Here is a 14,763-nt window from a genome sequence, read left to right on the forward strand (position 1 = left end):
GCATCTATAATCTTCTGATTTGTTCATTTCAGCCACTCTGATGGTATGAGGTGATAACTCAGTTTGGTTTTGATTTGTATTTCCCTGATGAGGAGTGATGTTGAACATCGTTTCGTGTGTCTGTTGGCCTTCTGGATGTCTTCTTTGGAAGAGTGTCTATTCATGCCTTCTGCCCATTTCTTCACTGGATTATTTGTTTTTGGGGTATGGAGTTTGTTGAGTTCTTTATAGGTTTTGGATACTATCCCTGTATCCAATATGTCATTTGCAAATACCTTTTCCTATTCCATCAGTTACCTTTTAGTTTTGTTGATTGTTTCCTTTGCAGTGCAGAAGCCTTTTATCTTGATGAGGTCCCAATAGTTCATTTTTGATTTTAATTCCCTTGCCTTTGGAGATGTGTCGAGTAAGAAATTGCTGTGGCTGAGGTCAAAGAGGTTTTTTCCTGCTTTCTCCTCTAGGGTTTTGATGGTTTCCTGTCTCACATTCAGGTCCTTCATCCATTTTGAGTTTATTTTTGTAAATAGTGTAAGAAAGTGGTCTAGTTTAATTCTTCTGCGTGTTGCTGTCCAGTTCTCCCAGTACCATTTAAAAAAAAATTTTTTTTTTAAATGCTTATTTATTTGGGGGACAGAGAGAGACAGAGCATGAATGGGGGAGGGGCAGAGAGAGAGAGGGAGACACAGACTTGGAAGCAGGCTCCAGGCTCCGAGCCATCAGCCCAGAGCCTGACGCGGGGCTCAAACTCACGGACCGCGAGATCGTGACCTGAGCTGAAGTCAGACGCTCAACCGACTGAGCCACCCAGGTGCCCCAGTACCATTTTTTTTTAAATGTTTTTGTTTATTTTTGAAGGAGAGAGAGACGGAGCCTGAGCCGGGGAGGAGCAGAGAGAGAGGGAGACACAGAATTTGAAGCAGGCTCCAGGCTCTGAGCTGCCAGCACAGAGCCCGTCCCAGTACCATTTGTTAAAGAGACTCTTTTTTCCATTTTCCACTTAGTAACGTTTTATGAAGTCTGATATTTAATTGCCTTATATCGACTTTTATAACTAGTATTATCAGAAAAGTTTAATTGACTCGTGTCATGAATGTTTTCATAAATAATGGTCTCCTTTTTAAAAAAAAAGGTTTCCTTAAGGTTCTTAGTTTGTAACTATAACTGAAAGAATGTAGAGGGTGCTTCTAGCTAGAGTTTTAATGAGATGCAACTTTGGGAATTGCGGCAAGATGGCGGCTTAGGAGGACGCTGGGCTCACCGCACGTCCTGCTGATCACTTAGATTCCATCTACACCTGCCTAAATAACCCAGAAAACCGCCAGAGGATTAGCAGAACGGAGTCGCCGGAGCCAAACGCAGACGAGAGGCCCACGGAAGAGGGTAGGAAGGGCGGCGAGGCGGTGCGCGCTCCACGGACTGGCGGGAGGGAGCCGGGGCGGAGGGGCGGCTCGCCGGCCAAGCAGAGCCCCCGAGTCTGGCTTGCAAAAGCGGAGGGGCCTGACGGACTGTGTTCCCACAACAAGCGCGACTTAGCGACTGGGAGGTCATAAGTTAACAGCTCTGCTCGGAAAGCGGGAAGGCTGGAGGACAAAGGGAGGGAGAGCTGCTGAGCCCCCTGACAACAGAGCTCAGTTTGGTGGGGAACAAAGGCGCTCGCCAGCGCCATCTCCCCCGCCCATCCCCCAGCCCAAATCCCAAAGGGAACCGGTTCCTGCCAGGGAACTTGCTCGCTCCCGCGCAAACACCCAACTCTGCGCTTCGGCGGAGCCAAACCTCCGGCAGCGGATCTGACTCCCTCCCGCTGCCACAGGGCCCCTCCTGAAGTGGATCACCTAAGGAGAAGCGATCTAAGCCTGCCCCTCCTGCCCCCGAGCACCTTGCCTACCCACCCCAGCTAATACGCCAGATCCCCAGCATCACAAGCCTGGCAGGGTGCAAGTAGCCCAGACGAGCCACACCACCCCACAGTGAATCCCGCCCCTAGGAGAGGGGAAGAGAAGGCACACACCAGTCTGACTGTGGCCCCAGCGGTGGGCTGGGGGCAGACATCAGGTCCGATTGCGGCCCCGCCCACCAACTCCAGTTACACACCACAGCACAGGGGAAGTGCCCTGCAGGTCCTCACCACACCAGGGACTATCCAAAATGACCAAGCGGAAGAATTCCCCTCAGAAGAATCTCCAGGAAATAACAACAGCTAATGAGCTGATCAAAAAGGATTTAAATAATATAACAGAAAGTGAATTTAGAATAATAGTCACAAAATTAATCGCTGGGCTTGAAAACAGTATACAGGACAGCAGAGAATCTCTTGCTACAGAGATCAAGGGACTAAGGAACAGTCACGAGGAGCTGAAAAACGCTTTAAACGAAATGCATAACAAAATGGAAACCACCACAGCTCGGCTTGAAGAGGCAGAGGAGAGAATAGGTGAACTAGAAGATAAAGTTATGGAAAAAGAGGAAGCTGAGAAAAAGAGAGATAAAAAAATCCAGGAGTATGAGGGGAAAATTAGAGAACTAAGTGATACACTAAAAAGAAATAATATACGCATAATTGGTATCCCAGAGGAGGAAGAGAGAGGGAAAGGGGCTGAAGGGGTACTTGAAGAAATAATAGCTGAGAACTTCCCTGAACTGGGGAAGGAAAAAGGCATTGAAATCCAAGAGGCACAGAGAACTCCCTTCAGACGTAACTTGAATCGATCTTCTGCATGACATATCATAGTGAAACTGGCAAAATACAAGGATAAAGAGAAAATTCTGAAAGCAGCGAGGGGTAAACGTGCCCTCACATATAAAGGGAGACCTATAAGACTCGTGACTGATCTCTCTTTTGAAACTTGGCAGGCCAGAAAGAATTGGCACGAGATTTTCAGGGTGATAGACAGAAAAAATATGCAGCCAAGAATCCTTTATCCAGCAAGTCTGTCATTTAGAATAGAAGGAGAGATAAAGGTCTTCCCAAACAAACAAAAACTGAAGGAATTTGTCACCACTAAACCAGCCCTACAAGAGATCCTAAGGGGGACCCTGTGAGACAAAGTCCCAGAGACATCACTACAAGCATAAAACATACAGACATCACAATGACTCTAAACCCGTATCTTTCTATAATAACACTGAATGTAAATGGATTAAATGCGCCAACCAAAAGACATAGGGTATCAGAATGGATAAAAAAACAAGACCCATCTATTTGCTGTCTACAAGAGACTCATTTTAGACCTGAGGACACCTTTAGATTGAGAGTGAGGGGATGGAGAACTATTTATCATGCGACTGGAAGCCAAAAGAAAGCTGGAGTAGCCATACTTATATCAGACAAACTAGACTTTAAATTAAAGGCTGGGGGCGCCTGGGTGGCGCAGTCGGTTAAGCGTCCGACTTCAGCCAGGTCACGATCTCGCGGTCCGTGAGTTCGAGCCCCGCGTCAGGCTCTGGGCTGATGGCTCAGAGCCTGGAGCCTGTTTCCGATTCTGTGTCTCCCTCTCTCTCTGCCCCTCCCCCGTTCATGCTCTGTCTCTCTCTGTCCCAAAAATAAATAAACGTTGAAAAAAAAATTTTTTTTAAATTAAAGGCTGTAACAAGAGATGAAGAAGGACATTATATAATAGTTACAGGGTCTATCCATCAGGAAGAGCTAACAATTATAAATGTCTATGCACCGAATACCGGAGCCCCCAAATATATAAAACAATTACTCATAAACATAAGCAACCTTATTGATAAGAATGTGGTAATTGCAGGGGACTTTAATACACCACTTACAGAAATGGATAGATCATCTAGACACACGGTCAATAAAGAAACAAGGGCCCTGAATGAGACACTGGATCAGATGGACTTGACAGATATATTTAGAACTCTGCATCCCAAAGCAACAGAATATACTTTCTTCTCAAGTGCACATGGAACATTCTCCAAGATAGATCATATACTGGGTCACAAAACAGCCCTTCATAAGTTTACAAGAATTGAAATTATACCATGCTTACTTTCAGACCACAATGCTATGAAGCTTGAAATCAACCACAGAAAAAAGTCTGGAAAACCTCCAAAAGCATGGAGGTTAAAGAACACCCTACTAACGAATGAGTGGGTCAACCAGACAATTAGAGAAGAAATTAAAAAATATATGGAAACAAACGAAAATGAAAATACAACAATCCAAACGCTTTGGAACGCAGGAAAGGCAGTCCTGAGAGGAAAATACATTGCAATCCAGGCCTATCTCAAGAAACAAGAAAAATCCCAAATACAAAATCTAACAGCACACCTAAAGGAACTAGAAGCAGAACAGCAAAGGCAGCCTAAGCCCAGCAGAAGAAGAGAAATAATAAAGATCAGAGCAGAAATAAACAATATAGAAACTAAAAAAACTGTAGAGCAGATCAACGAAACCAAGAGTTGGTTTTTTGAAAAAATAAACAAAATTGACAAACCTCTAGCCAGGCTTCTCAAAAAGAAAAGGGAGATGACCCAAATAGATAAAATCATGAATGAAAATGGAATGATTACAACCAATCCCTCAGAGATACAAACAATTATCAGGGAATACTATGAAAAATTATATGCCAACAAATTGGACAACCTGGAAGAAATGGACAAATTCCTGAACACCCACACTCTTCCAAAACTCAATCAGGAGGAAATAGAAAGCTTGAACAGACCCATAACCAGCGAAGAAATTGAATCGGTTATCAAAAATCTCCCAACAAATAAGAGTCCAGGACCAGATGGCTTCCCAGGGGAGTTCTACCAGACGTTTAAAGCAGAGATAATACCTATCCTTCTCAAGCTATTCCAAGAAATAGAAAGGGAAGGAAAACTGCCAGACTCATTCTATGAAGCCAGTATTACTTTGATTCCTAAACTAGACAGAGACCCAGTAACAAAAGAGAACTACAGGCCAATATCCCTGATGAATATGGATGCAAAAATTCTCAATAAGATACTAGCAAATCGAATTCAATGGCATATAAAAAGAATTATTCACCATGATCAAGTGGGATTCATTCCTGGGATGCAGGGCTGGTTCAACATTCGCAAATCAATCAACGTGATACATCACATTAACAAAAAAAAAGAGAAGAACCATATGATCCTGTCAATCGATGCAGAAAAGGCCTTCGACAAAATCCAGCACCCTTTCTTAATAAAAACCCTTGAGAAAGTTGGGATAGAAGGAACATACTTAAAGATCATAAAAGCCATTTATGAAAAGCCCACAGCTAGCATCATCCTCAACGGGGAAAAACTGAGAGCTTTTTCCCTGAGATCAGGAACACGACAAGGATGCCCACTCTCACCGCTGCTGTTTAACATAGTGCTGGAAGTTCTAGCATCAGCAATCAGACAACAAAAAGAAATCAAAGGCATCAAAGTTGGCAAAGATGAAGTCAAGCTTTCGCTTTTTGCAGATGACATGATATTATACATGGAAAAGCCGATAGACTCCACCAAAAGTCTGCTAGAACTGATACATGAATTCAGCAAAGTTGCAGGATACAAAATCAATGTACAGAAATCAGTTACATTCTTATACACTAACAATGAAGCAACAGAAAGACAAATAAAGAAACTGATCCCATTCACAATTGCACCAAGAAGCATGAAATACCTAGGAATAAATCTAACCAAAGATGTAAAGGATCTGTATGCTGAAAACTATAGAAAGCTTATGAAGGAAATTGAAGAAGATTTAAAGAAATGGAAAGACATTCCCTGCTCATGGATTGGAAAAATAAATATTGTCAAAATGTCAATACTACCCAAAGCTATCTACACATTCAATGCAATCCCAATCAAAATTGCACCAGCATTCTTCTCGAAACTAGAACAAGCAATCCTAAAATTCATATGGAACCACAAAAGGCCCCGAATAGCCAAAGGAATTTTGAAGAAGAAGACCAAAGCAGGAGGCATCACAATCCCAGACTTTAGCCTCTACTACAAAGCTGTCATCATCAAGACAGCATGGTATTGGCACCAAAACAGACACATAGACCAATGGAATAGAATAGAAACCCCAGAACTAGACCCACAAACGTATGGCCAACTCATCTTTGACAAAGCAGGAAAGAACATCCAATGGAAAAAAGACAGCCTCTTTAACAAATGGTGCTGGGAGAACTGGACAGCAACATGCAGAAGGTTGAAACTAGACCACTTTCTCACACCATTCACAAAAATAAACTCAAAATGGATAAAGGACCTAAATGTGAGACAGGAAACCATCAAAACCCTGGAGGAGAAAGCAGGAAAAGACCTCTCTGACCTCAGCCGTAGCAATCTCTTACTCGACACATCCCCAAAGGCAAGGGAATTAAAAGCAAAAGTGAATTACTGGGACCTTATGAAGATAAAAAGCTTCTGCACAGCAAAGGAAACAACCAACAAAACTAAAAGGCAACCAACGGAATGGGAAAAGATATTCGCAAATGACATATCGGACAAAGGGCTAGTATCCAAAATCTATAAAGAGCTCACCAAACTCCACACCCGAAAAACAAATAACCCAGTGAAGAAATGGGCAGAAAACATGAATAGACACTTCTCTAAAGAAGACATCCGGATGGCCAACAGGCACATGAAAAGATGTTCAGCGTCGCTCCTTATCAGGGAAATACAAATCAAAACCACACACAGGTATCACCTCACGCCAGTCAGAGTGGCCAAAATGAACAAATCAGGAGACTATAGATGCTGGAGAGGATGTGGAGAAACGGGAACCCTCTTGCACTGTTGGTGGGAATGCAAATTGGTGCAGCCGCTCTGGAAAGCAGTGTGGAGGTTCCTCAGAAAATTAAAAATAGACCTACCCTATGACCCAGCAATAGCACTGCTAGGAATTTATCCAAGGGATACAGGAGCACTGATGCATTGGGCCACTTGTACCCCAATGTTCATAGCAGCACTCTCAACAATAGCCAAATTATGGAAAGAGCCTAAATGTCCATCAACTAATGAATGGATAAAGAAATTGTGGTTTATATACACAATGGAATATTACATGGCAATGAGAAAAAATGAAATATGGCCTTTTGTAGCAACGTGGATGGAACTGGAGAGTGTGATGCTAAGTGAAATAAGCCATACAGAGAAAGATACCATATGGTTTCACTCTTATGTGGATCCTGAGAAACTTAACAGGAACCCATGGGGGAGGGGAAGAAAAAAAAAAAAAGAGGTTAGAATGGGAGAGAGCCAAAGCATAAGAGACTGTTAAAAACTGAGAACAAACTGAGGGTTGATGGGGGGTGGGAGGGAGGAGAGGGTGGGTGATGGGTATTGAGGAGGGCACCTTTTGGGATGAGCACTGGGTGTTGTATGGAAACCAATTTGTCAATAAATTTCATAAAAAAAAAAACAAGGAAAAAAAAATAAATAAAAATGTATTTAGGAAAAAAAAAAAAAAAAGAGATGCAACTTTGCAGCTTGATCTGAAAACTTAAAGATTTCTATAAATTTATATAGATATATACACATGAGCACACATTGACATGTTTATATTTATTATATTAATTTGTATTATATTAACATAATAATATCAAAGTTATAATTTATGTAATAAATATATAGGTAGTAAAAACTAATATTCTCTGGGTCATTGAATATAAACATGTGTCAAAAGGCTCAAGTAAAGTTAAAGATATTGTGAATCAATATCACTTATTGGCTGGCTGCCATTTATTAGCTGTCTGATGGTTGCTCTTCATCTTTTATAGCGATAGATGCTTTACACGCTTCTCCTGTAAAAAGTATTGCACACTTTACAATATTTTTTAAAAGTTATGTTTGATTATTTCCTTTCAAGCGATGAACACCTATACCTTAGGGAAATTTAGTAATCATCCAGGATGATACAGCTGAGAATGTTGTGAGGCCAGAATTTCAACCAACTTTTGTCAGGTTTCAAAGTTCTTACAAAATCAGATCGTGTCTTGCTGAAGTTTGAGGGCACAGATGTTTCCCACTGGTGGTCTGTTCTACATGTATCTGATGACAACATCAGATTTTGGTTTTACTGTCTTTACTTATACAGCTTTAGAAGAGAAAATGGGGGGCATACTAAAAAGGAGAACCATTATTTCCAAGTATTTTTCAATGTGATGGAAACGAGTTGTTTTTCTGTAAAGTGTCATATTTTCTCTAGTAAGCACTGGTCTGGGTTTGGAGAATGTATCTCAAATGAGACAAAAACTTCCCTGAAGGAATTTTATTGTTGGGGAAATATACATGAATTGTACTTTCATGCTATTCATGAACTTCAGTTCAGTTCAGAACTTGTGATTTGGCAAAAATATATTATTTTATCAGCAGAAGCATGTAAAATGGGCATAACTTAACTCAAGCCATAAATGTAATTGAGAATGTCATTTTCTTTTTTCCAGGTTCCTTGGTGTTACTCAGTTTTCGCCTACACATGCCAGAAAGGCATTTCCTTGTTTTGATGAGCCAATATACAAGGCTACTTTCAAAATTAGCATCAAGCATCAAGCAACCTATTTATCTTTATCCAATATGCCAGTGGAAACTTCCGTGTTTGAGGAAGATGGATGGGTTACGGATCACTTTTCACAGACCCCTCTCATGTCTACATATTATTTAGCCTGGGCAATTTGCAACTTCACATACAAAGAAACTACCACCAAGAGTGGGGTTGCAGTAAGTATTTTAAACTTAAATATGTTTTTAGATACTGTATACACTGTATAGTAATCTGATTTCTGGATTAACAGTTAATCATTGTTATCCTCTTTAAATCTTATGTAGCTGAATTCTTTTGTTAACCGTTAGGGGTAAATTTCAAAGAGTCAGAGAGGACTGTCTCTTCCATACCCAGCCCTTTTTATCCCGTTTACCACCTCTTCCACCTCCACCATCCCTGTCCCTCTTCATCTTCTGAGTATTTCTGAAACATCTGTTGTTTGTTTTGGGGAAGTTGCTTGTCTTTACTTATATGACTGGGAATCCTGCTGCCTTTTATTATGAAATATTTCAGATATCCAGAAAATGGAAAGAATAATATAATAAACTCCACATGCCTACTTGCTGGCTCTAGAGAATCTGAACATTTTACCATCTTTGCTCTAGTCTTATTTAGTTTTTGAGAAAGTAAAACACTTTGGATAGAGTTGAAGTCCTCTGTGTACACCTGCCTGATCTCATTGCCTTGCCTCCTCCCTTAGAGATATCTCCTGTCCTGAGTTTGATGTTTGCCATTTCTGTGCATGTTACCATACGATTATCAAGTATGTATATATACTTCTCTATATATGGATGCAATGCTTTACACTTTCATATAAGTGGTTTATATTATACATAGTTCTGCAACTTATTTTTATTTCATTTTAGTTTTTACCTAAAGTTATGTTTTTGTGGTTTATCTGAATAGATTGTTTGAATGAGGATATCAAAATTTGTCATCCTCCTGTAGCTAAACATTTTAATGTTTCTGGTTTTCAAATATTAACAACAATGCTCAGTGAATATTTTGTACATGAATTCTTCTGCCAATGTGCTAGAATTTCTGTAGGGTATAAAGCTTCTCTTAGCCTGTAACACCCAAGTGTATAGAAATACGTTCTTAGGGGAGCATGATATATAGGAAACCTAGAAAATTCATGCTCTGCATTTAATTTATAAAAGGAATCAATTGGACTCTGCGTGATAACTATCATTTGTGACAGCATGGTGTTTTAAGCATTTTTTGCATACTATTGTGTTGCACTAGTCAGGCCAGGTCAGGCCATGCTGAGTTAACAACTTCCTCCTCATTTCAATGGCTTACACAATAAATATGCATCTGTTTTAATTTTTATGTCACCCCTAAAGCAAGGTATTATGATTCTCTTTTTCTGGATGAATAAAGTAAATTGGGGTTTAAAGAGATTAAGTAGCTTACCCAGAGTCAAAAATTAAACAAGTGGTAGAGCTGTAAGACAAACTTTTGTTGGTCTGATCCCAAATTTTGGGCTTTCCCTCCTTGTGCCTTAGGAACTCTGTTTCATCATTTCAGCTGTATGTCTGTGAAAGAATCCAAGCAATGATTCTCCCCATTCACTGGCCATTGTATTCAGTGTTGCTTAAATGTAACAAAAGAGGTGAATAGAAATCTATACTCTTATTCTGTAAGAAGTTCATAGGTCTATAACAACCTAAACTTTGAAAAATGGGTTTATATAAATAAATTTTTCTCAGGGTTATTTTAAATATACATCACTGTGGAACCTATTTAAAAAATAAAATCAGCCTGCATAAAAAATTAATGCCATTATTGAAGAGCTGCGTATAGTGAATTAATCTACATAATCATTAAAATTAGGTCCTAAATGCTGGCTCTGGAGGGCCAGAAGACATTTTACTCTTGTGGATTTATACTCATTTGTTATGTTGAGTTCCTCTGATGTTTGTTGATGACTCCTTCAAGGCTGTTCATGTTGGACCACACACAGAAAAGGAACACCAAGACATCTCGTTTACTTTGACGTCTTCAAAAGTTGATGATTGGCTTGCTGTGCATCAGCTTGCAGCACAGGGCATACTGGAACTGTTTTTTTCCAGTATGTTTTCTTTAAAGCATCTTAAAAGTATTCTCAGCCCTACACAATTAAGCTTGTTGCTAAGTGACCCATATTTAAAACCAGACACACTCTAATTATTTAGATGTGACTTTTATTAGAGTTAAGAATCCAAGTAATTAGTAAACATTTTAAAATTCCTACTTAATAATTTTTATGTAGAAAAGATAAAATATGCTACCAGAGAGCATGAAAAGGTCAACTGAAATAAAATTTTAGATTGTATAATCTAAAAATACTAAGGATAATAAAAAGGAAAACAAAATTGCCCCTGGGAACCCTTATTTATCAACTGTGGAAATACAGTTTAAAACCTGCTTCTTTTTTTCCCGTCACCCCTTGGATATCCAGTTTATTTTATCTTCACTGCATGAAGGAAAATAAGCACATAGTAATCACATTTCTGAACTCTTAACAGCTGGAAGGAGTGAAGTTTAGCCTTAAGATCTTGAGTGTGGAATAGTCATGTGAAGTCCACGTGGTCATTTTGGATCAGAAGCTGATGCAGTTTTCTTTGAGATATGAAAGAGTAACTTGAGTAGCATCTTAATAATTTACAGCTGAATCGCAACAGTGCCTGAAGTGTGATCTTTGAAGCATCATCATTTGCTTCTCAAGTTGTCTGCATTTTGCAAGGCACTATCCTAAGTAATTAGAAGGGTAAAAGACTCTTAAGATCCTTCTAGTACAATGGTCACATGTGCATCTTTCAGATGAAATCCAAACTGGTGGACGTACTTTGTTTACCCATCTCCAAAATGGCTTAGGATTTCTGTAATTAATTGTTGAAATTTAGAAGTAGAGAGATTGCACATAAAATTGCTTCTGGCTTCTTTTGAACAATGGCAAGATCTTGTGACATTGGGCTCACTTCCCACTTGGCAATAATGGTTCACTCATTTATTCCTTCAGCAAATATTTAGTGATTGTCAGGTAGTCTAGACTCTGTTCTAGGCTTTGGTGATATAGCAGCAAACAAAGCAACAAAGTTCCTACTCTCAGGGAACTTGCATCCTAGTATGGAGAGAGTGACAATAAACAAATAAATGTGTGTCAGGTAGTTATATTTGTTTTGAAGAAAATCAATGTGCTGTACCTGGATGGTGGCTGACTCATTTACATGGCACATTTGCTTTCCACTGTAACCTAATCCAGACCACTTTTGTTCTTTTGCATTGTGTCAATTTCACTATCATAGATTACCTGCTTTCATTCTGCAGGCATCTGGAGTTTCAACCCTTGTCTAGGGGCATAATTCAAGAGACTAGCCAAGGAATATGTGTCAGAAAAGCAATAAATCAACTAATAGTGAACTAGTGATACTGGCATTCACTAACTGTGAAAAGAAAGTTGCAGAAAATAAGTTCAAGACCATTTAGAAGAGGGAGAAATTGCTAAGGTTGGAGTCTAATGATGTGCTTTATAGAAGAGATAGGATTTAATATGACTCTGAATAAAGGTTTGGTATTAGAGAAGCAGATGATGTGTGCATATAATCCTTGGTAGGAAATGTTAACTAAGAAAAGACAAAGAGGTAGGGATATGTACAGGATATCTATGGGAAATAGTGTATGGTTATTATGGTCATAAACATCAGAACTTCTGCTGCATTTTAATGGTTACAGATAAGTCACTAAGGATGGTTCTGATTTGCTAGAAGAGGGCATATATCCCACTTCTTGATAGGGAATGTCAGAGCATTTGTAGACATAGTTTAAAATCAGTAAAGTCTTCTCTCTGACCACAAATTATTTATATTCATCCCACATACAAAATACAATCACTCACTGCATTACATTATTAGTCTGAAGTCTGAGGTCCAGGATCTCAACAGCTAATTTAGGTCTAGGTGTAGATGAGACTATTGGGGTTTGGTTTCTTGTGCATGGTTTCTCTTGCTCTGAAGATCTGTTTACTAAAGAGACATGTTATCTATCTTCTCTCCCCCAACAGACAATGATAAGATGGGACTATTATTATTTCAATAGAACTTTCCATTCAAGAATGGAGAAAATGGGAGGACATAGCAGTTGCTGGTCCATAGCAGTTCTGAAATCCAATTGGGAACATGTTGGCAATTTTAAAATTATGACTCAATGCTGAATTGTCCTTCTTGGAAGTTGGCCCATCATTTGGACTCTCAGTTTTGCTTTTTAAGGCATCTTTTCTTTTTAAATGAAAAATTAGTTTGTGTTTGAAATTGAATAGCTTTCTCAGCTTGCTTCCTATCAGTAAAAAGCTGGGGGTCCAAAGGCCTATTTTTCTTTTGTCAAAAGAAAGTCAAAAAGTCAAAAAAGGTATAATTATTTTTTTTAAACTTGACTTATTGTGTATCAAGTTATATCTATTCCGTTAGACAAAACTATACCACAGGTCTCTTTAATATGAGCCTTTGTTTACTGTGAGGCTTTGCAGAATAATTCTCATAACATTCTTGGATGCTCTATTACTGAACAGAGGTTTATAAGGAACACACTTAAGGTCCTTAGAAAACATTTGTTTTGGAGCAGCTGGGTGTCTCAGTCGGTTGAGTGATCAACTCTTGATTTCGACTCAGGTCATGATCTCATGGTCATGGAATGGAGGCTGCGTCAGGCTCCACACTGAGCTGAGTGTGTGTGTGTGTCTGTGTGCACATGTGTGCGTGTGTGCTCTCTCTCATTCTCAAAATAAATAAATAAACTTAAAAAAAAGTTTAAGACTTTTGTCTTTTTGAAGAGGTCTGAGGAGCATCACTTTAAAAGTATCTGACATCTTAACAGTTCCTGATGTTGCATCCTTGGCTTCATCTTTAGATCACATTTTGCTAAAAGTGACCTGTATTTCCGTCACCACCACCCCCCCGGCCCCACCCCGCCCCAGAGTCCATTTCTTACTTTGAGAATCTTTCACCATCTGGAGAAGCCGAGAAGGAGAAAGAGTTCTAATTTCAAGCTCAGTAAGTCCTAGCTCTTTCCTATTCCACATTTTACTTGGAAACTAGACAATTTGTTCTTAAGCTCATCTCTCCAGGGTTGGATTTTTTATGGCCAGGGAGAAGAAGCTGGTGGCACTTTTTGGTTGAAAGTCTTCTTAGCTAGAAAATATAGTTCAATAGTTATATTTCTTATTTTCTGTAGCATCACAGGTAGCAGTGTTGCCAGAGTTTCTTCTGCTGCATAACAGAGGCCCCCTTTACTTTAGCTTCTAATACCATTTGCCTTAACATCCTTCAAGCTGTCACCAACACCTTCCTTAAAAGTCATAAAGCTTCTGTGGCAGGATACTCTCAAGGATCTTTCACTTTTATTCACAGCCCAGTCCCACAGCCAGTGCCACATGTTTTAAGTCTTTTGCTATGGCAGTGCCCTACTTTCAGGTACTAAAATTGGTCCCAACTGATATAGCTAAATTAGAAATCACTTTGAAACTTAGCAATGAAAAAATAACCAGTTCTTATGGCCATGGATTCTTGGGGTCTTAAGTATGGACAGTACAGAGCAGTAAAGGACTCCTCTCTACTCTGCAGGGTCTCAGCTGGAAGGGCTTGATGGTAGGAGTGACTTGGCAGCCGTGGGCCAGAATCATCAGGGGCATCTTTACTGAGTGTCTATTTACTTGATGTTCACTGTTTCTGGGCCCTCAGTGGGGGCTCTCCTCTGGAGCATCTGTGAGTTGTCTCTCCATGTGATCTGAGCCACCTAGCAGCATGGTGGCCTAATGTTGTCAAACTTGTTACTGGTGATTCAGGCCTCCAAAGGTGAATGTACCAAGAGATTTGCACTGCCTGTTCACCTCATTGTAAGTGGCTACATAGATTGTATTAGTCACCATCTTTTTTTTTTTTTTCTTCTTCCTTTTAACAAGGCGGAAGCTGTCTTACCCAGCCTAAGAAGTTAAACAGCATTACTTTTAGTGCACTGACTTAGTGACAAACTTAAGTTGGCTCAGATTCTAGCAAGGAGAATATAGACTCCATCTTTCAATGGGAGTAGTGCCAGAGAATTTGCAGGCTAATTTGAAACCATCACAGTTGTTATATGTGTTTCAGAAGATTATGTTTATAAAATCATAAGCACAGTGCCTGACACATTTTACTCTGATGATGACAATTAAATTGATGATATATTCAGAAGTCCTAGAAGGGAGTAGGGATATATAAATTTGAGAGGTAGATGGAAACTAGACTGTGACAGAG

The 14,763-nt window shown here is 39.6% G+C and overlaps 1 protein-coding gene across 1 annotated transcript in view; it reads left to right on the forward strand.

Moving 5' to 3' along the window:
* TRHDE (thyrotropin releasing hormone degrading enzyme) overlaps window positions 1-14,763 on the forward strand; it is a 397,960-nt gene that overhangs the window by 12,420 nt on the left and 370,777 nt on the right. The window contains exon 2 of the mRNA XM_047868299.1: window positions 8,397-8,670. Coding sequence (XP_047724255.1) covers window positions 8,397-8,670 — 274 coding nt within the window. The remainder of the gene's footprint in view (window positions 1-8,396; window positions 8,671-14,763) is intronic.

The sequence above is a fragment of the Prionailurus viverrinus genome, chromosome B4 (assembly GCF_022837055.1).
Source record: "Prionailurus viverrinus isolate Anna chromosome B4, UM_Priviv_1.0, whole genome shotgun sequence".
Taxonomy (NCBI): Eukaryota; Metazoa; Chordata; class Mammalia; order Carnivora; family Felidae; genus Prionailurus; species Prionailurus viverrinus.